The sequence below is a fragment of the Sphaerodactylus townsendi genome, unplaced genomic scaffold (assembly GCF_021028975.2).
Source record: "Sphaerodactylus townsendi isolate TG3544 unplaced genomic scaffold, MPM_Stown_v2.3 scaffold_19, whole genome shotgun sequence".
NCBI lineage: Eukaryota > Metazoa > Chordata > Lepidosauria > Squamata > Sphaerodactylidae > Sphaerodactylus > Sphaerodactylus townsendi.
Window position 1 is genome coordinate 128187 of NW_025950352.1, and position 25615 is coordinate 153801.

General features: G+C 52.1%; 1 protein-coding gene across 1 annotated transcript; it reads left to right on the forward strand.

Annotated features, from left to right (window-relative positions):
* The first annotated feature begins 1953 nt into the window (after nt 1-1953).
* Nucleotides 1954-25615, forward strand: IQANK1 (IQ motif and ankyrin repeat containing 1). The gene is made up of 15 exons (XM_048482671.1): nt 1954-2020; nt 2223-2451; nt 4420-4493; nt 6257-6444; nt 8022-8186; nt 10790-10981; nt 14377-14502; nt 19300-19439; nt 19593-19647; nt 19949-20041; nt 21155-21263; nt 21987-22083; nt 23807-23941; nt 24121-24249; nt 25395-25615. The coding sequence occupies exons 1-15, from the start codon at nt 1954-1956 to the stop codon at nt 25567-25569; spliced, it is 1974 nt and encodes a 657-aa protein (XP_048338628.1). The 3' UTR covers nt 25570-25615.

Genomic DNA, 25615 nt, shown 5'->3' on the forward strand with positions numbered 1-25615 from the left:
GGGGATGTCTTATATTTAGGGAAACAGGGTACTAGTTGAAAATTCCACTGTAAGTCTTTTTGGAGCAAGGCTGCAAATAAATACATCCGTGCTTCTCTGCCCAGAGCAAGACGTCACATTGCCTCTGTTCCCGAGTGCCCCAGTTCCCTGGACAAAGAGTGACAGAAGTCCACCCAAGGGAGCGAAGGATCTGACGGACAATGCCAGGAGGGTACCCCGAATCACCTCCTGTAGGAGAGGTCCCCAAAGGCAGCCAAGCATCTTGTTTGCCACCTGCAGCTCCTGCCTAGCAGATGTGTCCCCCCACCCCCACCCCCGGGCGTTCTGCAACCAGTCCTGGACAAGAATCCGTCTCTCCCCAGAGCCACTCAAAACTGCTCCTTCCCCAGAACAGTGGCTATTCAGGAGAGACAGCCCATGCCAGTTGCATCCTGGTCTGTTCCAGGACCTCCCGTTCTCACCCCGCCCATTCTGGTCTACTGGCCTACCCACTCATCCTCCCAAGTGGCAAGACACCAGGTGCAGAAATGCCCTTTGCCCTCTCCCTACACGAGAAATAGCTGAGTATCCCCGAAATATCACATAAGATCGGAAACATTAGGGGAACCCACTCCCCCGCTCCAAGATTGCTGTGAGTGGAGAAACCAGGCCCACAGACTTCCCTCTGTGACACCCCTCTGAAGATGCCAGCCACAGATGCAGGCAAAACAATAGGAACAAGACCCACCAGACCACGGCCACACAGCCCCCCGGAAAACCCACCACAACCAGGCCCTGAGAGTTGCTTACAAGTGAGGGGTGCACTACCGCCCCGCCCTGTCAAAACCAAAAGGCTGATCTCCGGATGGAGAGACCTCCGCCAGAAAGTCTTTGTAGGAACTTCGGCCCCAGGGCCCCCTCCTCTGAGCTGAATCTGGCCGAAGCCCTTTCCTGGTGCCTTAGGAAGAGTGGGGCGGGGTGGGGGCTCAGCCCTCCTGGGGCATGCCCAGTGGCCTCCCTCAATCCTTCTGAGCAGCATGAGGAGGGCCTGGACTGGCCCAGCCTGGGTGTCTCTTGAGCAAATTCTGCCCAGGACTTGGGGTGGGCGGAGGAGGAGGAGGGGGCCAGGCGGTTGAATTGCTGCCGGGTGACTTCATGGGGCAAATGCACGCTCAGGTCACGCTGTGTACAAATGGGGTGTTTAGGCATCATAAGCAACAGGGCACTTGATTGCAAAGACGGCCAGAGCAAATGGGGGGGGGAGGGGAGCCACTGCTGCACCCCCTGAAAACTGGGACCCGGCCCAGTGCTCTCCTGTTCAGCATTCAACTCAAAGGCAAGCCCCCCCCCCCCGCCCCGCAAAAAGGTAACATCTGATTTCAAGAGAGACCAGTACAAAGAGGAGGGGAATAGTTAGAAGGGGGACACCTAGAAGTTATCCAGCCGCCTCTGATTTAGGGTGACCCCCCCCCCGCCCGCACCACCGCCACGGGGGTTTCAATGCCCGCGACTGGTGGTCCAGGGGCGTGTTTCCATTGCCGGACTGTGCCTGGCGGCGACCCCGCGCTTCCTCGGCGACCTCCCACCCCGGAATTGGGGAGGGGTCCGAGAGGCACGCGCGCAGGCTCCCCACGAGCCCCCCCCCATCCAAGCGCAGCTGCGAGGGCGCCCCCCCGCGGAGTCAGAGGGGGCCCAGGAGGGGGGGGGGGCTCCGGCCGGGGCTCCCCGCGAGGCTGCCCGGAGCGAGGTTGAGCGCCTTCGATAGCCGCGCATGCGCGTCCGGCCGCGGGGGGAGGAAAAGCAGGTTGCCAGGCGACGCCGGAGCGCGGGCGGTGGAGGAGGCGCCTCCTTCCCGGAGAGCCCCTAAAGCTCCGCCCCCTCTTGCGCCCACCCCGCAGTGCAGGCCGCTCTGCCGCCCCCCCCCCCCCCGGGCCGGCCTGTCCTGTCCGGAGGCGCCGCTTCTCTCCGCCCAGGATGAGCCCCAAGAAGGCCGCCGCCGCTCGGAAGAGGGCCCCGCTGGCCGCCGCACCTGGGAAGCCAGGTAGGTAGGCAGGCGGGTAGGGCCGGCCGGCCTCCCACCCACCCACCCACCTGAGCGCGGGCAGGGGCCGCTTGGAGCCGGTGGCCGCGGAGGCGTCTCTGCCGCCCTTCCCCAGGCAGGTGAGAGGGGACTCGGTCAACGCCCACCTGTTTGGCTGACATTTTGACCACCAGGTGTTTTTCTCCTCCCTCCCTCCACGCAGGCCCCCAAGGGGGTGGGCAGCAAGCGGCGCAGACCGGCAGCCAGGCCCCCCCCTCCTCCGGGGGCCCAGAAGACCCCCGCCGCCGCGACAGCCCCCGCTCTGCAGGTGAGCAGCTTCAGCAGCAGGAGGGGAGGGGCGCCCTCGGAGACACGGGGGCGGGGGCGCTGGGGGGATGGCCCGTGATGGCGGTGCAGTGCGGAGAGAGAAGTGGGGCGAAGAGGGCAAGGACGTAGGTAAGGGGGTTTTCCTCTGGTTCACCCCCCCCTCCCTCCCCCCCAATTGCTTGTCCGAAGCTCCATCCTCCTCGTTTGTGGGGTTTTTGTATTTTCAGTGTTTTTTTCGATTTTGGGCCTGCAGGGGGGCGGTTTTTAAGCTAGCGGCACCAAAATTTCAGGGATGTTTTGGGAGACTCTCCTGATGATTCTACCCAAGTTTGGTGAAGTTTGGTTTAGGGGGTACAAAGTTATGGACTCCCAAAGGGGGTGCCCCCATCCCCCATTGTTTCCAATGGGAGCTAATAGAAGATGGGGGCTATACATTTCGGAGTCCATAGCTTTGGACCCCCTGAACCAAACTTCACCAAACCTGGATGGTGTCATCCGGAATGTCTCTTACTGATACCACCCTGGCTTTGTGAAGTTTGGTTCAGGGGGTCCAAAGCTATGGACTCCCAAAGGGGGTGCCACATCCCCCATTGTTTCCAATGGGGGCTAATAGAAGATGGGGGCTACGCCTTTGAGGACCCATAACTTTGGACCCCCTGAACCAAACTTCACCAAACCTGGGTGGAATCATTAGGAGAGTTGTCTAAAGATACTCTGAAAGTTTGGTGCTGCTAGCTTAACAATTGCACCCCTGACAGCAGGCACACCCCAAATTTCCCCAGATTCTCCTTTTAAATCAGAATTTTGGCATGGATTTAAAGGGAGAATCTGAGGCCCCCAGTTTAAACACTGAAAGTGACACTGTTTGGGATGGATTCCAGCATCACAGCGGCCGCCCAGATTTTGCACCGGGCTCTATTTCCCCTAGCTACGTCTCTGCCCAGAGGGGAGGGCAGATGGGGCTGCCGGCTGGGAGCCCAGTTGGGGGGGGGGGCGGGGAGGGGGGCAGAGGAGTCTGCTGTCCCCAACCTCAGAGAGCTGCTTTTATAAGTACTGAGGCCGGGGGCGGGGCTTGTGGCGGCATGGCCATGCCCCCAGGCATGGGTGAAGGCATGGCCCCGCTCCTGAACGCCCCCATAAAAAATCTATACCTACGTCCCTGGAGGAGGGGCTTGCTGCTGGCCAGTGTCCTTCTGTTTAAAAACCTCTCTGCGCTTTGGCCCGTAGCTGCACCCGCTCAGCTGAATTCCTCCCTGAATCAAGAAGCCCCCCAGGCAGGCAGGCAGGCAGGCAGGCAGTCCCTCCCTGCAGAGGAGGAAGGCGGTGCTCCCCAGGATGTCCCGCCCAGAGTCTAAGTCTTGGGATATCTCTGCTGCCTGGAAGGGTTGTGCCGTTCGGCCACGAGCGAGCGAGTGGGCAGCAGCTCAGAGGCTGGAGGGTTTTGTTTTTTACATGCTGGGTTGGATCTTGTTTCCTTTCAGCCTGCGTGAAGCTTGATAGGCTTATTCTTGTTCATTTGTTGTGAGTGGCAGTGTGTAGGAATGCAGTAAGAAAAAGGCAAGGTGCAAATCAGAGGGACAGATGTGTGTGATCCAACACAATTGCATGTTCTGCTTTGCCTTGCAGTGGGGTTGTTTTGGGGTTTGTGAATTTCAATAGCCTCCCTGTGCAGCCTGACATAGTAACTTTCTGAATTGTCCAGAATGTCAGTGTTTTCAAATAAAATGTTATATCCAGTTTTGTTTAAGACATGTCTTAAACACCAAGACAACTTCAACAAGAAAGAAGAGACTCTGAGAATTAACAAAGCTTGGCTACCAGTACTTAAAAACACCAGAAGCCATACCAGGGGCCTAAAAGATGTCTCAAAACAGTTTTGAAATCTTTTTTTAAAAACCAAACAATATAAGCCCAATAAAGAGGAATCAGCCCTGACCTTGTCGGTCTGGGGTTGCCCGATCTTGTCAAGTGTAAGGAATTCCATAGACGCAGAAATAAAAGGCTTTGGGAGTAAACCCCCCCCCCAAATGTACTCAAGGTTACTTCACCATCAACACCATTGAATCCTTTACATCCTTTATCCTGGCCGCTAGGCAGGATCAGCCCTGGCTAGTATTTGTACGGGAGACCACGGGGGAGTTTCCGAGTCGCTGTGCAGAGGAAGGCAGTGGGAAGCCACTTGTTGGTCTCTTGACTAAGAAACCCAACTGTCCAAACCTTAAGTCAGCTGCAACTTAACAGCACGTGCGCGCACACACACACACACACACACACACAAAAGTGGAGTTTGTTTGTTTATTTATTTATTTATTTATTTATTAAACTTAATATACCGCCCTATCCCCGAAGGGCTCAGTTAGGCATCACGCTGTCAGTTAATCCAAAGAACACCGACAGGTCCATGTTTCTTCAGAGTGGTGTAGAGAAGACAGCTGTGTCAGGTCTGTGGGAAGTGACTGCCACAGTCTTGGGGAGCAGGCATTAGATACGACCATCCCCATTTATGGACATGGCAGCAGTCAGGGTGGGGAAAGTAGGCTTTTGTCAGGAGCAGCGGGCGCAGGTTCTTGGCATCTGCCAATGTGTGGAAAACTCCGGGGAGTTCTTGCATAATGTGCTTAATGCCTTGAAGCGGTGTGAAGCGGGGGTGCGTGCCCCTGCCTGTTGTGCAGGTTGCTGCAAAGCAGCTGTGTGAGACTGAACTGCTCGCTGCTGGTGTGCCACGCCACACTTATTTGTGCTGAATTTGCGCAAATGTCAAGTGGGAGCGAGAGCAGATCCACTCTTTTCAGGCTGGCTCCTGATCCTGCAAAAGAACCAGCGCTCGAAAGTCCAACCCTGCACGTCCAGGTTCCATGACAAATCTTTCCTCTCACAAATTTCCCAGTAAACTTGCTTTTAGTTGAATGTACTTTGTTCAGCACCCATAATCTGGCTGTGAGCCAATTGTGAATAGGTTCCTGTTGCGTCAAACAACTAAACAGCTGCCAAACACCAAGTTTGCAGCTGCTTGTTGGTCAGGTGCTACCTCCCAGTGGATCAGCCAGGTGTTGGGTTCGTATCCATCCCTGTCCCTCCCTCCAAACGGTTTGTAATGTCTGTGTTGTTACCGGGAGGTAGGAGGAGCTGCTTTCTATGCACCCTGGCTAAACTGAGCAGGGATGGATGCAGTGCTTTCAATCTCTGTATTGCAAGAGGGGAATGATAGAAAGCTTATTTCTCTGCTGCCCCCAGGCTAGGTGGAGACAATGCAATTCCTTTCACCTTGCAAACGGGAGAGGAGAAAGAGCTAATTTCTCTCTTTTTCCCCCTCAGCAGCCAAAGCTTGGATTGGGTAGAAGAGAAAGGAAAGCAGCCGGGCCTCTGATTCCTCTCTCAGTTTGCTACATCTCAGCAAGTTTGGGAGGCAGCAGAGTTTCCAGGATGCGAGATTAGAAAAACTTCCCAGGCAGGAGATCAGAACCAACTCCCAGGTGACCCCTCTTCAGTTGGAAGTTGACTTCTGATGGCTGCAGGTAGCCCAATCCTGCCAGTTCATGTGAACAGGTTGTGAACAGTCAAATAGCCCATCAAACCACTGGTGAACAAAAAGTGAGCCCAAATAGTAGGTGTCTGAGCATCCTCAGTCCTTGTTCCATTGGCACTCCTGATCCAGCACCATTCGCATTGTCTCTCGCCCCCACACGAGGCACAGGGCTGTGGTGAAGGGATATCTGTACTTCCATGTGGATTTTTCTCTCCTTTCTATCAGGGATGAGCAACCCTGTTTGGTGCTGGTGAAGGGGAAAGCAACCCTTCCTGCTGGCCTCCTCCCTTGGTGTGGGCTGGGAGGGAAGTGACCCCCTTGGGTGGCATCCAGGACACCAGGACAGAATCCCCTCGGTCCATCCTCCTTGACACCAGTGAGGCTCCCGTCGTGGCGTTTTATAGCTGTGCTGGAGTCCTGTGTGCTGTCTGGAGCCCCCCACCCCACCTGTATTGCAGAGCAGAACAGCGATCAGAAGGCTGCCCTGACTCTGCAGTGTGCCTTCCGCTGCCTCCTGGCACGTCGTGAGAGGGCAAAGAGGCTGAAGGAGCAGCATGAGTACCGGGAGTTAATGGACCGCCTCGAGAGAGAAGTAAGGGGGCTGGAAGCAAGAGAGCCTAGATTGGCTTGTTACCAAAGGAGTGGACTGTGGTCTTTGTCCCAAAAGCGTGACGGACAAGGCAGAACTTTCCATCTATGTCCTGTTGGTGCCTTGACTATGTGCAGGGATTGTGGTGCCACAGAAAGCATCTCTCTGACTTGTGGTTTAGCCGTAGTTATTTTATCCCAACTCTTCTCCTGCTGTGAAGGAACTGCTCCTGTTTGTCTGGTCACATGTGTCCATCCTGGGTCTTTGCCCCGTGAGGCAACCTTTCCCTTGCTCCTGGAAGTCTCAGCTGTTCTCTGGCTTGTAATCACAGCCACCAAGAAATCAGAAAAATGTGTACTTCCGGCCCTCTGTGTGGCAAACCTGCTCAGAGGTTCTGCCTGGTTGTCACACCTGCAGCTTCATTTGTGCTTGGTAGAGTGGGGACCATCGTTGGCACTTCCTGGATGGCAAGCTCAGACCCCGCCCCTCCCCATTATCACTCTTTGGAAAGTATACCTGAAGAGGTATGATTGTCACAACCACAGACTTGTCCAATAAATGAATCAGTACTTTGAAGGCAGGTGTGCACAGGAAAGGCACCAGGCATTCGAAGTACAGGAAAGTTTAAGGAACAATTAGGAACAGTACACATAGAATCTCAGAGTTGGAAGCGACAACCAGGACCATCAAGTCCAACCCCCTGCCATGCAGAAGTACACAATCAAATCACTCCTGACAAAGCACTCCATCCAGCCTCTGCTGAAAACCCCCGAAAGAAGGAGATTCCACCACACTCCAAGGCAGCGGATTTCTCTGTCAAACAGCCCTTACTGTCAGGAAGTACTTCCTAATGATTAGGCGGAATCTCTTTTCCTGTGCCTTGAATCTATTCCTTGTGCCTCAGGCAACAAAGATGATTAAGGGATTGGAGCACCTTCCCTATGAGGAGAGGCTGCAGCGTTTGGGCCTCTTTAGTTTGGAGAGGAGACGTCTGAGGGGGGATATGATTGAAGTCTATATATTGTGCATGGGGTAGAAAATGTCGACAGAGAGAAATTTTTCTGTCTTTCTCACAATACTAGAACCAGGGGGCATTCATTGAAAATGCTGGGGGGAAGAATTAGGACTAATAAAAGGAAACACTTCTCCACGCAACATGTGATTGGTGTTTGGAATATGCTGCCACAGGAGGTGGTGATGGCCACTCACCTGGATAGCTTTAAAAGGGGCCTGGGCAGATTTATGGAGGAGAAGTCGATCTATGGCTGCCAATCTTGATCCTCCTTGATGGGATCTCTGGGGTGGAGGCCATTTCTCCATATGTGTAAAGCAGGACTCAAAGTGACTTAAAACAACTAAAAAAATCACAATGCAAAAGAAAACAGGAGCAGCGAGGCAGGGTGTGTGGCGGGTGGAGTGGGCTGAGCACTGGAATGTTCTCCCCTCACAAGCAACCTCCTGTTTCTGCCTCCTCCTTGATGCCCTATTGCTGATCTTCACTCCCCTGATCCCTCCCAAGCCTTCCTCTCCTCAACCTCTCTGTTGTCTTCTGCCTTGTGACGTGCCCGTCTCTGCTGCAGGCCTTTGTTGCCCTGGTGAAGAGGGAGCAGGAAGAAGCTGAGCGGGAGCGAAAGAAAGAGGAAGAAGAGAAAAAAAAGCTGCGGGAGGAGCAGCAGAGGAAGAAGCGGATGTTGGAGGCAGCCTTTGACGGTGACGTGGAAGAGATGAAGGCGGTCCTCCAAGAGGTGGGCAGCGTGTGGTGAGAGGGGTCAACTGCATGTTCTCGGAGTGCCTGACTTCCTTCCCTGGCAAGTCCCGACAGACCAGGGTTGGTCCTGAGCAAAACAAGGGGCCAAGGACGTAGGTAAGGGGGGGGTTCTCAGGTTCAACTCCCCCCCCCCATTACATGTCCGAAGCTCTGCCCCCATTTGGGGTTTTTGAAAGATTTTTAGTGTTTTTCGGGTTTTGGCCTGCAGGGGGCACATTTTTAACCTAGCAGCACCAACATTTCAGGGATGTTTTGGGAGACTCCCCTGATGAATCTACCCAGGTTTCGTGCAGTTTGGTTCAGGGGATCCAAAGGTATGGACTCCCAAAGGGGGTGCCCCATTCCCCATTGTTTCCAATGGGAGCTAATAGAAGATGGGGCTACCATTTTGAGGGTCCATAACTTTGGACCCCCTGAGCCAAACTTCACCAAACCTGGGTGGTATCATCAAGAGAGTCTCTTACTGATACCACCCAGGTTTAGTGAAGTTTGGTCCAGGGAGTCTAAAGCTATAGACTCCCAAAGGAGGTGCCCCATTCCCTATTGTTTCCAGTGGGATCTAATAGAAGATGGGGGCTGCACCTTTGAGGGTCCATAATTTTGGACCCTGTGAACCAACCTTCACCAAACGTGAATGGTATCATTAGGAGAGTCTCCTAAAGATACCCTGAAAGTTTGGTGCTGCTAGCTTAGCAATCGCACCCCTGACAGCAGGTACCCCCCCAAATTTCCCCAGATTCTCCTTTTAAATCCCCCTCTTTGGCATGGATTTAAAGGGAGAATCTGAGGTGGCCAGTTTAAACATTGAAAGTGATGCTGCTTCAGGATGGGGGATAATCCACCCCAAAACAGCATCACTTTCATTGTTGTTTTAACTGGGGACCCCGGATTCTCCCTTTAAGGTGGATTTAAAAGGAGAATTTGGGATCTCTAGTTTAAACACTATTGAAAGTGATGCTGTTTAGGGTGGATTCCAGCATCACAGCGGCTGCCCGGATTTTGCACCGGGCTCCATTTTCCCTAGCTACGCCCCGGCCCAGAGGGGAGGGCAGAAGGGGCTGCTAGCTGGGAGCCCAGCTGGTGGGGGGCAGGGGAGGGCAGGGTGGGGGAGTCTGCTGGCCTTGGAGAGCTGCTCTTATAAGCACTGAGGCAAGGGGCGGGGCTTGGGGAGGCGTGGCCACAGCCCCAGGGGTGGGTGGGGGTGTGGCCCTGCCCCCTGAACCCCCCATAAAAGATCTATACCTACGTCCCTGCAAGGGGCAGTCTCTCCCTTGCTTGCACTTTGGTGGGTTGAGCGTCCCCTGCACCAGCGCTGTGGCGAGCCTTTCGTGCGCTTTTTGGCAGCCTGGCCAGAGCCCCACCCCCTTCTCGAGCCCAGGAGTGGGCCTCACTCCGCTGAGGGTGACTGGGCAGAAGGGCTGCAGCTGGTCTGGGAGGCGCTACACCTGCGCAGATTTATCTCCTCTAGGTGACTGTTGGGCCAGACCATCTTCAGGAGGGCCCACCGGTTGAGTGACCTCATCCTGCTCCTCCCCTGCCTCGGACTGAGCCTCTCTGCAGGCTGGCTCCTGCTGTCCCCAAGGCCTGGGGAGGGCAAAAGCCGGCCTGCTTGGAGGCCGGGTCGGGGAGGGCTTGGCAGCAGCAGGTGGCCCCGGCCATTTCGTCATGGGGAGGCAACCGGCACCCCACTACTTGACCGAAAGGCGTGTGCCTGGGGACATGGGTGATCCCATGTCCCTATAGGCCATACGCCTCTGATACAGGATACAGTGTTTGACCCCAAAACTGACACAAACAGCTCGTAGGAGGCTTACCCCTACTTTGCTAAAGGTTGTGTGTACCATCACAACAGGCCATTCCATGAAATGGTAGGAAATGCTAGGAAAAACTTGAGTGTGCCCTGTGGGAGAATGGGCCCCTGGGCAGAATTGCCATGAGGAGTCCAGCTGGCTTTCTAACTATCCAGTGAAGGATTTTGAATAGTCTCACCACAGCTTCCTTCAGAGTGGCTGGAAAACGCCTTTCAACTTGTAAGGCATAACCATTTGGCCTTCTGATGGGGGGGGCAGTGGGATGGGTCTTGGTTTGAAAAGTTAGGAAACATGTAGACTCCAATTACCTGTATATGCGATGTCTCACCTGGAGAAATGCTGGTTGGTGTCACTCTGAACACGTCTTCCTGGATTGAACTCAGTCCAGCATCTGGTCAGTCTCTAGATGCTGAAAAACAGGACTTAAAAGCCATATGCTGTTTTCCCCCTAGTGTTGGTGTTAAAGGTGTCTGGTTCTGTTTGGCTACTAAGCCCAGCCGTTTCTTAAATGCTGTGTAAGATGGTAGCTGTCCATTCCCTTACCTTGTAGTGAATTCCGTAGAAGAGGCTGAAGGGCAAAGAGGAAGTCTTGTGATCGCTGGTTCTGGCCGGTGTAGAGTATTGTGGGACCACCAGGGCTTCCTCTACACAGGAGCTGTCTTTGCTGCTGCTTGATTGGTGGATGCTCCAGTGAAAGGCGAGAGCGCCAGCTCCGCCCTGTTGAGACACCCGCCTCTGTTTTATGACTCACAGACTTGGCTTCTTTCAGGTGGCAAATCTGAACACTAAGAGTGGTGTTGGAGCCAACGAGAAGGAGAAGACCAGGTGGCTCCAGAACCTCATCAACATGGTGGAGTGCACAGATGCCAACGGCAACACTCCGCTCTCTGAAGCTTCGGGAGGAGGCCATCCCTTGGCCATTCAGATGCTGATAGAAAATGGAGCCAATCCAAACAGTCGGGTGAGGAGCTGGAGTACAAGGGAAAGAGAAGAATGGCAGCATCTCCGTCATCCTGGGTCGTTATCCTGGATCCCCCCCACCTTCCTCCTATGGCCCTGGTTAGCAAGGAGGTTTTCTGAAGAGCCACTTTGAGGTGTGACTGAGACCTGGTTCACCCCACCTTCTACTCCCACAGACATCATTTCCCTGCTTTTTCATAACTCTGAGGACATAACTGCTTAGAATCCAGTCTCCAGGTCTTAAGAAAGTGGGGCGGGGGCGGGGGGGGGTCAGTCTGCAGAACTTGGAAGGGCTTCCCATTTCTGCCCCTTCTGAGAGCAGACAGGGTTCAATTTGTCCAAAAACCAAAACATCAATCATGGGTCCTGTTGCCTCAACAAAGTAATACAGCGTGTACTGTGTGTACTGGCACTTACAAGCAAAAAGTAGCAATGCACCATGTAACAAATATAGCTTCATTACAACAACAATTTACAAAAATACATAATGTATTTCAAACAACAACCATAAACCAATGCTGCAAGGTTACCTAAGTCAGAAAATAGACACAGAGAACAAAGGTCTTGTAAACAGAAGAAAGCCAATTGTAGCAATGGCAATGTTACAGACAAAATGATTTCGTGATCCCGGTTGGAAAGCTTTTGACAATACATTTTACAGACAAAATATCTGGAGATAGTAATGCTTAGTTGTGTGAACAGACACAAAAGTCAAGAAGGAAAAAAGTCTGCCTTCCGGAAAAGTCATGCTGTAAATCCATTTCAGTCTTTCTGTGCTTCTTCAAGACCTTCCCCAAACACACGCCATAGTTATACTTTGCATTTCCCTGTCTTAAGATGAGACGTAGTATTCTGTTCACCTTCGTGTTCATAACACAACAATTAGAAGAACTAGTAGTTGTCTCCCTCTGACAAGTCTACATGTTTGTGCCAGTACACACGGTATACTCTGTATTGCTTTGTTGTTTGTACTGTGTACCTTTTTGTTTAGTGATCCTTTCAATTTGGCTTTGTAAAAATGTTTTTCTGCTCTATAGTCAAGTTGGTTTTCTGAGATGTCATCTACCCAGTGTAATGGTGAGCATTCCAGAATTTTTGTAGATACAATGGTTTTGTCTGAGGCTGTGACTTTATAAACACACACACACACACACACACACACACACACACACACACACACCACCCCCCCACTGTTGGGGCCCAGTGCAGCTTATCATTCTCCTTTCCTTCACTGTGTCCTCAGAACTGTTGGAGTTTACTACACAGAGAAATGGCGAACACAGTGATTAAAAGGCTAAAAGGCAAATGTTTATTAGGAAGTGCATTCAGGATTGGAAAGAGGAAACGATGGCATGCTGCTGTCTTGCTAGCTGGGAAGTCTCTGCTACTAACTTTTGAGAAGAAGCAGGATAGTAGACCTGAGACTGCCAGTCTAGAGGTGACAAAAAAGAATAGAGGGGTCACCAACTACAGCCCTCTCTAGCTGACCACTTCCCTGCCCCCAGCTGGGTCTTCTTTTGCACATGAGAGATTGCTGTGTCCAACACCCTTCTCATCTAGTGTGCAAAGTAGACTTTCAAAGTTCTCTCCAGATAAGGGATTAGTGAACGCCCTGCAACCATTTGCTCTGTAGGATGGTGCTGCAAGTCAGCAAGCCTGCTTCACACAGGTTTCTCATGAAATATTTCGCATCCATATGCTTGACTCAAGTGCCGAACTATTTCATCACCGTCCTCTTTGCTTTCATAGCACAAGATGAGATCATCCACATAAATTAGAATGTGAGTCCATCTGTTGCCTCTGTACCTTGTTCATATCCTCCTGTGATAAGCATCTGATGAAGTTTTTGGTTCCATCACCAGACTACCTGTTTTGATACATAAGTGCTCTTGTGCAGTTTGCACACGAGATACTTGCCCTTGTGTTGTTCAGATCCTGCTGGTTGATCCATGTAGATTTCTCCCTTTATTTCTCCATGTAGGAAGGCAGTCTTGACATCTAGGTGCTCAACTTGCATCTTTCTTGCACCTCTGATACTCAAGAACCGTCTCACAGAAGTGTGTCTGACCACTGGTGAAAAGGTTTCATCGTAGTCTTTTCCAAATTTTTGAGTAGCCTTTTGCAACCAGTCTTGCCTTGTATCTTTACACTTCCCCTTCTGCATATAGAATATAGGATGGGTGACACCTGTCTTGACAACACTACATGCGAAAGGGATCTGGAAGTCTTAGTAGACCATAAACTAAATATGAGTCAGCAGTCTGATGTGGCAGCCAAAAAAACCAATGCGATTCTGGGTTGTATCAATAGGAATATAGTGTCAAGATTGAGGGATATAATTGTACCTCTCTATTCTGCATTGGTTAGACCTCACCTGGAATATTGTGTACAGTTCTGGGCACCGCGGTTCGAGAGGGATATTGACCGGCTGGAGTGGGTCCAGAGGAGGGCAACCAAAATGGTAAAGGGTCTGGAGCCCATCATGCCCTACGAAGAGAGGCTTAGGGAGCTGGGGATGTTTAGTCTGGAGAAGCGTAGGTTGAAGGGTGACATGATAGCCATGAGCGAAGATTTGAAGTGGATGGCAGGTTGAGGGAGTGTTGCCCCAGTGAGACTAGGACATGGAGTAATGGATTCAAGGTGAAGGAAAAGAGATTCCACCTAAACATTAGGAAGAACTTCCTGACTGTCAGGGCTGTTTGACAGTGGAATTCACTGATTTGGAGAGTGGTGGAGTCTCCTTCTTTGGAGGTTTTTAAACAGAGACTGGATGAGCATATGTCGGGAGTGCTGCATTGCAGGGGGTTGGACTTGATGGCTCTTGGGGTCTCTTCCAACTCTATGATTCTATAATTCTAACATTCTTGTTCTTGAAGACCCACTGTTAGGTCTCGAACCTTGAAGCAATAAACGAACTCTGTATTGTTGTTCAGCAGTGTTTATCGATCGGCATCGAAGCACCCAGCTTAGTAACGCCAGTTCTGGGGGACCTGGCTTTTGCTTCCCTGTTTTATTACATTGTTGATCCCCCCTCCCTTTTCCCCAACGAATGTGAGAAAGAGGCGCTAGTTTGGAGCAGAGGCGCCCCGAGGTCGGCGATAGACAGAGATAGACAGGGCAAAATGGAAGAGTCAATTGTCTCTATTTTACCAAATGTATATAAACTGAATAATTGATGTTAATACCCTTGATCTTTTATCTTTTATGCCATTAAATGTTAATGAATGAACAGTCAATGGGTGCTCAATTTCCCACTAAACTTGCCCGCACTAGTGCATCTGGTGACTGTCGCCTGTCCTACCCATAAGGACTCAGATGTCCCTGCATTACCCAAGGTGAGAAACGGGTCTTCCCTGTATAGACCCCGTTTAATCTTCGACTCCTTTTGTTTTCAAGGGTGCCTTTAACCGGACTCCCCTGTATCGTGCTGCTTTTGGAGGGCACGTAGCAGCAGTGGAAGTTCTTCTGCAGCATGGGGCAGACCCCCGACTTTATGCGGATGATGGCAACACCCCAGAGCAGGTACTAGTGGGGTTGTGTTCTTTCCCTCGTATCAGTTTTGATCTTGTCCTAGGCTTCCTCTGTCAGGCCACCCTTCCAAAGTAGAGGGTGCTGTGGCTCAGTGGTTGAGGGTCTGCTTGGCATGTTCAGTCCCTGATATCTCCAGTTATCGGTTGGCGTGAAAGACCTCGACCCGCGACCCTGGAAATCAGCTGCCAGTCTGGGCTGCCAGGCCTGACACAATGGACATGATGGAGGATCCGATTCAGTCTCAGGGGGCCTCATCTGCTCACCCCGTGAAAGGACTGGTCATAGGGGTGATTTGGGGGTCTTGGGCCCCAAACTAGTCAAGGCAGTTTTGGGAGTGAGGGGTGGGGCCGCCCCCTCACGCAGCCACTGGGCTGCCACCGTCTGGCCAGAGGGGCGGTGAACTTTGCAGCGGCAGCAGCGGCAGCAGCACCTTCAGCTCTGGGGCTCTTCCTCTTGGCCCCGGGGGATGATGCTGGAGGTGGACGTATCACCCAGTGGCCAGGCTCTTGGATCAGCAGGTGTGCATGTGGCTGGGGTGCCTTTGCTGATCCTCCAGAAAGGCTGTGCATCCTTTTTATTTTGTTTCCTGGGATAATAAATGGGAACGTGGTTCTCTGATCTGGAAGCAGAAGGGAAACGTCCGGCAGCAGCACCTCCACTTCAGAGAGCGGACAGAAGGTCATGACCGCCATGCTTAGTAGCAACTGCAAATGCGCACACACACACACCCCATTCAAAGGTGATAGCAGAGCCTCCGTTAATTACATTCAGCATTTCACAAACAATAGCGAAATGACACATCAACCCTCCAGTCTCCCGTGGGCACAGTTCCAGGGGGTAGCTGCTGTTGGTCTGCAGTAGAACAGTTAGATTGATCAGATCTCTGACCAGAAGGATTCTTAAAAGCTGACATCCTAAAAATCTTGTTGGTCTCTAAGGTGCTTTTGGACTTGAATCTAACTCATCAATTTCTAATTTTGATATATTTATTTCCTTCACTGTTTGTCCATGGAATTTAATCCTGTCAAATGGTGACCATATAATGTAGTTTGTTATTTCATTTGGGCCACAAACTACATCAGAAAAGACATCAGCACCCCCAATTTCCCCTCCCCCCCAGAAACATTGAGAGTTATCTTTCCTATGCAGCAATTATCTCACTGACCTTCCAGTGAGGTTTAAAACATGAGGCTCCAACCAATCTATGTTGAGAACTATCTTATTTCTTCCTCTGTCTTCACACTTTTGGGGTATAAAGTTATCCAGAAGAACCACAGCTCTTTGTTCCAGTCTTTGGGCCACATCTTGGCTCACGTGAGGCTCCAGCAACTGGCTCCAAAACTCCCAAATGGGGCCACTTCCTGGGGTGGAGGCTGGGCTGTCAGCCGCTTTTGAGCTGAAATTAAAACTGGCGATGTAGATAGTTTAGTTTATTCAGTTTATATCCAGTTCCTTCTACCCTTGATAAGGCCAGATCAAGAGATAAGCCACGTGGCCAGAGGATGCGCTCCTCGTGAATAAATACACCGCAACAAGGATTTTTGCATCTTGTTTGGGAGTTGAGAGCTCTGGCTGGAAGGAAATCTTGCACACATTCACATGGATGATTTGAAGGAAGCCCACCCCGCCATCCCTTTTTCAAACAAAAGCATCAGTCTTGCTGATAAGAGTTTACTTCTGCAGCCGAAAGACAACACTTGATGAGAATAAGGAAAAAACACCCTTTTCTCTGATGATGTTAAATTTACAATGGAACGGTATGGCAAAGGTTTCAGCCAAGAACAGAAATTAACTGGAATTTTTATCATATAAAACTCTTTTTTTCCTTCTTTAACAAACACTCAGTCAATCTTTATTATTGTCACAGACAGGCATAAGGTTTAAAAAGTAAAGGATAAAATATAATACAGGGTAAAACATAGTAAAACAGTAGATATGTACCTAAAAGGAATAAAAGAACAAAGGAAGTTGGTAAAAGGAAGCTGGGTGCGTGTGTGTTTGGGGGTGGGGGGGAGATAACCTGAGCCAATAGTTAAGTATCGCCAACAATACTGTAGCCTCCTCTCTCGTGGGAGGCCTGTTTCTAGTCGCCAGGCAGCACGAGAGTCACATTTTGGAGCCTGGAGGGCTGATCTGAAGAATTTAAATTGTGCCAGTTCAAGTGGCACAAAATTGGTAAAGAAACCTAACTGGGCACCACACAGAAGCTTTGCAAATGACTTACTTGGCGTCAAACAATTTAAGTACGACGGGAATGTCTTGGCCATCTTTCAACTGAAGGAATTTGAGGGCGGCAGTGGAGCTCCCGGCAGTGGAGTCGTCCCCACGAGCCTTCTTGGTACCAGACATTTAAAACAAGGGCCCTGCTCAGTCTTGTGACCATCAGCCTTCATGAGTGATGTTGGGGCCTTTTGGCAAATGCCTTAATTTTGGTTTTCTGGTCGTTGTCCTCCTCCCAGCACAATACTAGCATTTTCAGTGCTCTTTTAAGGCCAGTAGGCATTCTTGAGAGGATTACTGCATCATCTGCATAGAGCAGTATTGAAATATGTCTTCCAGCAGGCTTTGGGGGATGAAAGCTACTGTTATAAACACAAGAGCAGCTACCAGTATGGAGTCTTGCTGGATTTATGGGTCTTGGTGTCATGGCTGGGGTATTCTTTTCCTCCCTCTGGATGGCATTTTTAAAGATCTGGAGGCCTAAGGCCAGAGGGAGACCAATCAAACGCAGGAGCCTGAGCGGCCGTGTTTGTCCCCAACTTGGCTTCGCCCCCAGTGGAATTTACCACATGTTAAAGACTTTTAATTTTAATCGCCAAAACTGCCAATGGGACATTATAGTGGTGGTGATTTTGTTTGGATCTCTTGCTTCAGACCAGAACGGAACTTAATTGGCACTTTAACTATATAAGACTTTTTTTCCTTAATTAACTGTGGATTTTACTGTTTGTTAAAGGATTGATTTTTTAATTGTTAAAATAACCTTTAGGAAATGGACTACCACTGAAGAATGGTCAGCTGGCCATTAAAGTTGCTGTGACTTTGAGTCTCTGGGCAGTGGAGTGACTTTGAGACTTTGTAAACTCCAGATAAAGCCTAAAATATTGTCTGAACTATGATCAACTTCGCTACTGACTGATACCCAACATATACTCAAAATAAAAAGTTATACAGTGACATCTAGTGGCTGATAGGAGAAATATGGATGTATATAATATTATGTTAGAGAAATCCACTCAGAATGTCTGCAAGGAAGGCCTCGGCACAGGGTGGTGCTTTCAAAAATTCTGATCCTCTCACAGAGAAATGGGAACTGCTTGAATGAAAATTTGAGTAGAGACTGGATGTGATGGGAAGGGAGTCAACAGAGCAAAGGGGTTGGCATTAGTGTTCAAAGCCCTAAGCAGCTTGAGACCTCCTCCAAGCGAAAGGAACGCCTGTGCCTGTATGGCCCTGCCTGGGCACTGTGGTCACAGGGGGAGGCTCTCCTTGTGGCACCCCCTGCCAAGGTATGGGGTGGGGTGCATGAGGGGGCTTTCTCTTTGATTGCCCCCATTCTTTGAAATAATCTCCCCTCAGAGGTTCACCGGGTGCCTACCCTGTATGGGCTTGGGCATCTGGCAAAGATTTTCCTCTTCACCAAGACATTTGGTTAAAAAGAAGAGTTGGATTTATATCCCCCCTTCCTCTCCTATAGGAGACTCAAAGGGGCTGACAAACTCCTTTCCCTTCCCCCTTACAACAAACATCTTGTGACGTAGGTGGGGCTGAGAGAGCTCAGAAGAACTGTGACTAAGAACATAAAAACAAGCCAGCTGGATCAGACCAGAGTCCATCTAGTCCAGCATTCTGCTACTCGCAGTGGCCCAACAGGTGCCTTTGGGAGCTCACATGCAGGAGGTGAAAGCAACGGCCTTCTGCTGCTGTTGCTCCCGAGCACCTGGTCTGCTAAGGCATTTGCAATCTCAGATCAAGGAGGATCAGTCAGTCAGTTTTATTACGGCCATTAGGCCAGCAAAAAAGAGTAGAGAAGAACAAGAAAAAGGAGGAACAATAAACAAAAGAAAAATCGAATTTGTACAGAAATCCACACCAAAAATATCATCAGCTTGTAGCATTATTACGGTCACCCTCATGTGGTCTGGCTCTTGGTCCAATCAAGGAGGATCGAGATTGGTAGCCATAGATCGACTTCTCCTCCATAAAGTACCGTGTTCACATCTCAAAAAGGATATCGAAGAGATAGAAAAAGTGCAGAGAGAAGGCAAACTGAATGTCCCAGTGCCTCTCCAGCCAATGCCTGCCCTTGGGATGCGCCCGTTGGCAGCCCAGAGCGGAGGTGATGGAGGAGGCTGCTGTTCTGAACAAGATTTTTAACCCCGCCTTTCTGCCCCTTAGAAACTAATACTTTTAAACATGTAAATTAAAACATTACCTTAAAAACCATTCAAGTCAATACACACATACTTAAAACAAGTGAAAACTAGAGCTTAAAATAAGTACCAAAGGTAAGAGCCACAGTTGAAACACTGGGGAGGAATCACTGAGGGAATGCCAAGCGGAACCAAAAAAAGTCTTCCTGTATTGGCTGAAGGGGACAGGTGGCTCCCCTGGGGGCCAATACTGAGGAGGTCCTGTCTCTCTTGGGCGGCCACCTGCCTAGTCTCCGAAGAGCAGGCTCTCTGCAGATGGCGACCTTGGCTATCAGTTGGGTTCCTCAAGGAGTAGGCGGTTCTCGACTACTGTCTTCCTCAACTACTGAGGCCAAGATCTCTTTTCTGTCCCCAGGTTGCCTCTCTGGACAGTTTGGTGGCCATCCTGAACTCCTGGGATCTCAGCCTGACAGACTCAATGCTCCAGAAGATGGAGGCAGAACAGCAGCGGAGGACAGATCTGGAAAAGAAGCAGAAAGAAGCAGAGACACACCAGTGAGTTTGCCATTCTGCCTAACTCAAAATCCATATTTTATTGCGCCCGTGTCATATTTTAGGTTTGTGGGCCGCCCTCTCAACCCTGCACCCAGTCTCAAGATATATAGTCACTATCCAATGTATCCATATGGGCCCTGTTCCTCTCCACAGGATGGCCGGGGAGGTGGAGCAGCTGGCCAAGGAGCATGAGAGGTGCAACAAAAAGGTGAGAGCCGAGACTGCCCCTCCTCCCCATAAGCCCACAGGCCGTGCTCCCTTCCCCCTTTCCCACGGGGCATTTTGAACAGTTGCCACACCTATTCCCACATGCATTTCATGCCCTGTCAACAGACATCCGTCACTTGACACTTGATCTCGGCACGTGGCCCCCCCTGAACTTGGACTGGCCCTTTTCTGAGTGGGAACTCCCTCTGCTGCCTGCTGCTCTGGGGTCAGGCAGGCGGAGTCTCTCGTTCTGCTGATGTTTCTGTTGGCCTGCATAGCTGCATGGACGTTATCTCTTGCAGCTGCAGCAGGCCTACTGCGAGCTGAACCGGCGCATAACTGAGCACGACAAATGCCAGCGGAAGCAGATGGGCAACGCCGAGATCACTCTTCACGTGAGCACCAGCCCACCCCTCCCTTTGCCAGCCAGACGAAGCAGCTCGAACCGCCCGTATCCAAGCTCTGCAGTGCTCAGCAAAGAGGGGCTGGGAGCTTGCCGGGACTCTTTGCTGTTGCTGCTGCTGCTGCCGCCGCTGCCACCGCCGCCCATTCACTGGGCCAGGCTCAGCCACTGGCCTCCTCCGGGGAAAGGCTCCTCTCTGTCCCACGGCAGCTGGAGCTGACCTGTAATACAGTAGCCCCAACCGACTACCCATTTGCCTGCTCGTGAGCGCACACACAGAGGCGTGCAGAGGGCTTCAGACGGAGCAGCCTAGTAGCCCTCCACTCCTAATGACTTGCTAGCACCTGGCAAAACCTCCTAATAACCTGTTGCTCTCTCGCATTCTCTCTCGCACTATTTAGTCAGTTGTTTCGTTGTTCTTAATAGTGTGGTGTTCAAGGGTGCATGACTTGCATTTTACCTGACTAGTTTTGTGTATCCCACCCCTTAGGCACCCTACCAATATGAGGAGGTTGGGGTCTTATGCATTCCTGTATATTGCCTCCCCCTCCAGAGCCACAGTTTACCTTTATTTATATCTGGTGGTTTTGCTTATTGTAGATCTAGGATAGACAGGTGACAAGAGACAAATATGAGAATGCACATTGAAATTGAGAAGCGTAAAGAGTTGTGTGAATATTTCTTTGGCACTTCTCATGCTAGCACAGCCCCTTGCTTTCTTCGCTGCCGCTAAGGCTTTGCTAGATCCAGTGTTTTTTAAATAGCCCACTTCCGGTTCTGTGGGCTCCATCCTCAGTAGCATTCACAGAGCCTCGATGGTGTGTTCTGGGATGGGGGCGGCAGCCAGCCTGTGGCCGCAGCTCAACAAGCACCCCAGCACGGGGAGCCGCCAAGTGCCAGCTGGGTCGCTGCACCGCGGGACAGGCTGGGCACAGGGACCTGGCTGGCAGCCAGCAATCCCCCCCCCCCCCGATTAAATGGCTTGCGCCTGGGAACATGGGATACTCCCCATGGGCGGCATGTTCCTGCCCAGAGTGCATCTTGCATTGAGAGGAGTGGGAAAGTGATGTTCTGAGGTCACAGCTGTCCTCTTGCTCTGCTTAAGGCCATTGCGGATGCGGAAGGGCTGGTGCAGAAACTTCAGGGGGAAATTGAGAGTGCTGCGGAGAAGCTGTCCCTGGCCCGGCTCAAACTGCGGGAACAGTTGCAGGGAGGTAGGTGGAGTGCGCCTCTGTGTTGCGCAGCCAGGCCTTGGGTGTAAGTTTTAGCCCTCCTTGGAGAAGGAAGCCCTTTCAGGCAGAGCTCGTTCCGTCCTCCAACTTGTCCCCGGCTGCTCCTGCCAACCCTTTCTTTGCGTAGTCAAGGGACCAGGAACCCTCTGGCGTGGTCTGCTGCTCAGGGCTGAATTGCTGCCAGGAGGGGGAAACTGATACCGCCTTTCTAGCTTCTCAAATGGTCAATCTTTGTTCCTCCCCAAATTTACCTTCTGTGTTGAAAAGTAGCCATAATCCTCTGGACACCCCCCCCCCCCGTAAGCGAGGGTTGGATGCCTGCTGGGCTTTCTATACAAAGAGATTTATATCACCCTCTCCCCTCCACACAGCTGAGAAGTGTTTCACCCTCATGATAACCCCATTTAAATTGTCAAGAGATTTAAAGGTAGCGCCCAGAAATACATCCTGTGTAGCACTTGGTATCTCATTAGTGAATCCAGAGCTCACATTTGCCTCCTGAAAGAGTGGCAGTTGTTGCCAGGGGGCTCCCTGTAACAGAGCCCAGAGGACGTTGGTTTTTGTGGACAGGACTGTGTGGCGTGGCAGGGAAGATGAGTTTCTTTCCACCCACTGCAGTCGCCATCGGCATATCCTTTGGGGATGGACGGGCAGGCAGGCTCTGGGGGTCCCAGCTACCCTCTCGTTCTGTGTTCTTCTTGGCAGGGGCAGGGGCTGAGTTTCAGGGCCTGAAGTGCTCTGTGCAGGAGCTGGATGACGTCCTCTTCAAAGATGTGGGTGGAAAAATCCATTCTGATGGGCGGTAAGTTGCACAGATTCACACCCCCAGAAGCAGCGTCCCTTCCAGCTGCCCCGCTCACAACCCTGACGAGGAAGTGGTTCTGGAGACCTCACAGAGAGATGGTGATTGTGACAATGGTGATTGGCTCCCCTTCCCCTTGTGGGCTCAGGTCAGCTTCCGTCATAAAACAAGGCAACAGGACAAAAAAATATGCAATGATGTAATAAGTCTCTGCTAAAAACAGAATTCCAATGGCAGAGAAAGTCAAAATTTAAGACCTTAAAATCCTAAACGCCTACACAGTAAGGGAGGGAGAGAGGGAGGGAGAGAGGCCACTAGATGGTGAAACTGTTGCTGCCTGCAAAATGGCACAGAGTCCTACAGGGTCCAGGTCTCATTTGACAGGATGGGGCCAGGATTGAGAGTGCCCAGGCCCTGGCTGAGGCCTGCTGGATCGCTTAGGGGCCAGGGATGACGCGTCAGTTGTTCTTTGCTGAGCATCGTGCTCCTGGGAAACATACTGGGGGGGGGGGTCGTCCCAAAGATATGATGTTTCCTGACCATTTGGGGCTCTGAACCTGATTCACTCGTCCACCGGAGCCAATGCAGCTTCTGGAGCACCACTTAAAAGTGCTCTCGCCACGGGGTCTCTCCCAGTAAGGACCCACACCGCTGCATTTGGCACCAGCTGGAATTTCTGGAGCAGACTCATAGAGCAAGTTGTGGCCGGCCAGTCTAGTGGTGAACGGTGGCTAGGTTGGCCTGGGTCAGGTGAGCTGCCAGTAGCTGAAGGTGGGCCTGACCTCCACAAATAGGGAGGGTCACACTGAAAAAGAAGAAAGCGAGTTTGGATTTATACCTCGCTTCCTCTCCTGCAGGAGATTCAGAGGGGCTGACAGTCTCCTTTCCCTCCCCCCACCCCCCCCCCCACAACAAACACCCTGTGAGGTGGGTGGGGCTGAGAGAGCTCCAAAGAACTGTGACTAGCCGGGGTGAGGAAACAAATCCGGTTCACCAGATCAGAGTCTGCCACTCATATGGAGGAGTAGAGAATCAAACTCAGTTCTCCAGATTGGAGTCCACCTGCTCTTAGCCACTTGGCCACATTGGCTCTGACACTCCTGGTGTGTGATGCTCAGCAGTTAACAACTCCTGCTAGCTCCGAGACTCCTGGCGGCACTCCGTGCGTGCTGCCACGAGTTGGCATCTGGTAGAGCCGCTGGGCCTCTGCCTTATATGGATGTAGCTCCAACCAGCTGTTTCAGCCATTTTACCACAACTGACCCAAACCCTTAGAATGGTGTCTGGATGACCATCCATCAACAGATGTGTTTGGATGTCCCAAGCCCAGAACTCCAGGACAGCCTGGTGAGGGGGCACATGTAGAGAGAGAATCACCCCTTGTGGGACCCCACGTACCAACAAGTGGGGTGTGGAGGTGCTGACTCCAACTGCTGCCCTCTGCCCCTGACCCTGGAGAAATGAGTGCAGCTGCTATAAGGCTGATCCGCCAATCCCAGCGTGGCAGCTGGCAGGCCGGCCTGGGGGAGAGGAGTGGGTCTTCCGGGCACCCTGCAGGGCACCAGACCGTGTGAGGGGTTTATGGCCAGAGGCAGCGCTTTGCAGTGTGCCTGGGGATGGGCAGCTGTGGATATCTGGGAGGTCCGACGCATGAGCTTGCACCTCTCTTGGACAAAACGGGTGGTGCATCCCCTCCCCTTCTCTCTCTCTGCCGCCTCCACAGGTGGCCTCTTGTGATCGATCCCTCTGGCCAAGCAGCCATTTTCTTACGCTATCGTGACACCAATTACCTGAATGCTGTGAATCCCAGCGACATGAGCGTGGACACCGTCCGCCTGGCGCTGCTGGGGGCCATTCGGTAGGGACCCAAGCCAAATAGTTGTGGGCAGCAGCGTGGCCATGGAAATGGTCCGCATTCATGGTAGAGCTGCCCTGTGGTTCTGTGAGCCCGTGGGGGGGAGCAGGGTGACGGCTCTGCACCGTCTCAAGGCTGGCGCCTCCCCTGGGCCGCTCTGCCTCCCCCCCCCCACCCCGCAGGTATGGAAAGCCCCTGGTCTTCGACATGATGGAGGTGAACATGTTTGACACAGTGAAGAAGCAGCTGGACCGCCTGGAGCCAGGGCTGGCGGAGGCGGTGCTGGACGGGACGGTTCTCCAGAATGAGCGGTAGGCATGCCACTGCAGCCTTGGACCAGTGCCGGGAAACGTCCCGTGCTTTCGTTGGGCTCCCCGGGGGTGCGGGGTGGGGTGCATGCTTGTCTCTCAGCACTGGGCAAAGAGATCAAGAGGGGAGAGTGGCTCATAAAGATCTCAGCTCGGCTGCGGTCAAGCTCTGAAATGGGCAAAGCAGATTTATTTTTCGAGCTAGCACTGCAATGCCGCTGGGCAAACACTTGTTATCCCCGTGACCTGGACAAGTAGAGGAAAAGGTAGCTGAAATATCCTTTTGAGAAGCCCTTCTGCACTTCCAAGGGGTTACTGGGGAGGGGGAAATCACTGCTCATGGGGAGGGGCTGACCAGAGGCAGCTCTCATCTGTTGCCTCAGCAGTCTGCTTAGCCCCTGGGGGGCACCTCTGCTCTGTGCCACCGCCCCCCCCCCCCTTCTTGCCAATGTTCCTCTCTACTTGGATTGTTTCCCCAGCCTTCATACTTCTCTCTCTACTGCAGCCAACTTGTGCAACTGCTAGTTGAGAAGAGACTGCAGTGGTCACATCCATCCACTCACTCGCACAGAGTGGTGTTTGTGGCAGCATTCAGGCAGATGTCAGGGCGTGCATTCAGGGCTCCCCGCCACGAGTGCCTCAGAGTGTGGGCTGGGCCACCAACAGGGAGGTTCCCGTGAAAAGGAGCCGAACAAGATTCCTGTCCTCACTGGGACAAGGCAGGGTGGGGGGAGGGACAGGAGTGATCTGGATGGCCCCGGCTGGCCTGGCCTCATCACATCTCAGAGGCTGAGCAGGCTCGGCCGTGGCTGGTGTTTGGGGGAGGGAGGCCACCAAGGATGCCAGGGTTGGGGTGTGGAGGCCAGCAACGGCGGATCACGCCCACCTGTGAAGGCCTCTGGCTTTGAAAACCCCCTCAGAGGTCCCCATAAGTCAGATGTGACTTGATGCCCCCCCTAAAAAAGATTGGGGGGTGATGAGGGAAGAGACTGTGAATGATGGAAACAGGTGGTTTGTATGAGGATGGGATTTTAATGGGTGACCCACAAGGCAGGAGGAGCCATTCCCCCCCCCCGCCCCCGACATGGCGGCTGGTCTTGTCTACGGCCCCCCGCCCTGCCCCCTGACCTCTCCCACCACTCCTATAGGTACCTGTCCCTGCTAAGACCGACGGATGGCCCAGAATATGCAGACACCGAATTCCAGGCCACTCGGACAGAGAAGTTCAGGCTCTTCGTTGTCACCAAACAACGCCACCCTCCTGAGGAGCTCCTGCGGATTCTTCTCCCCATCCAAGTCGTTCTGCCCAGGAGCAGTCGGTAGGCGCTGTCCGCATTCATCCCCATTAAAGCCCCCCACGTTCTTGCCA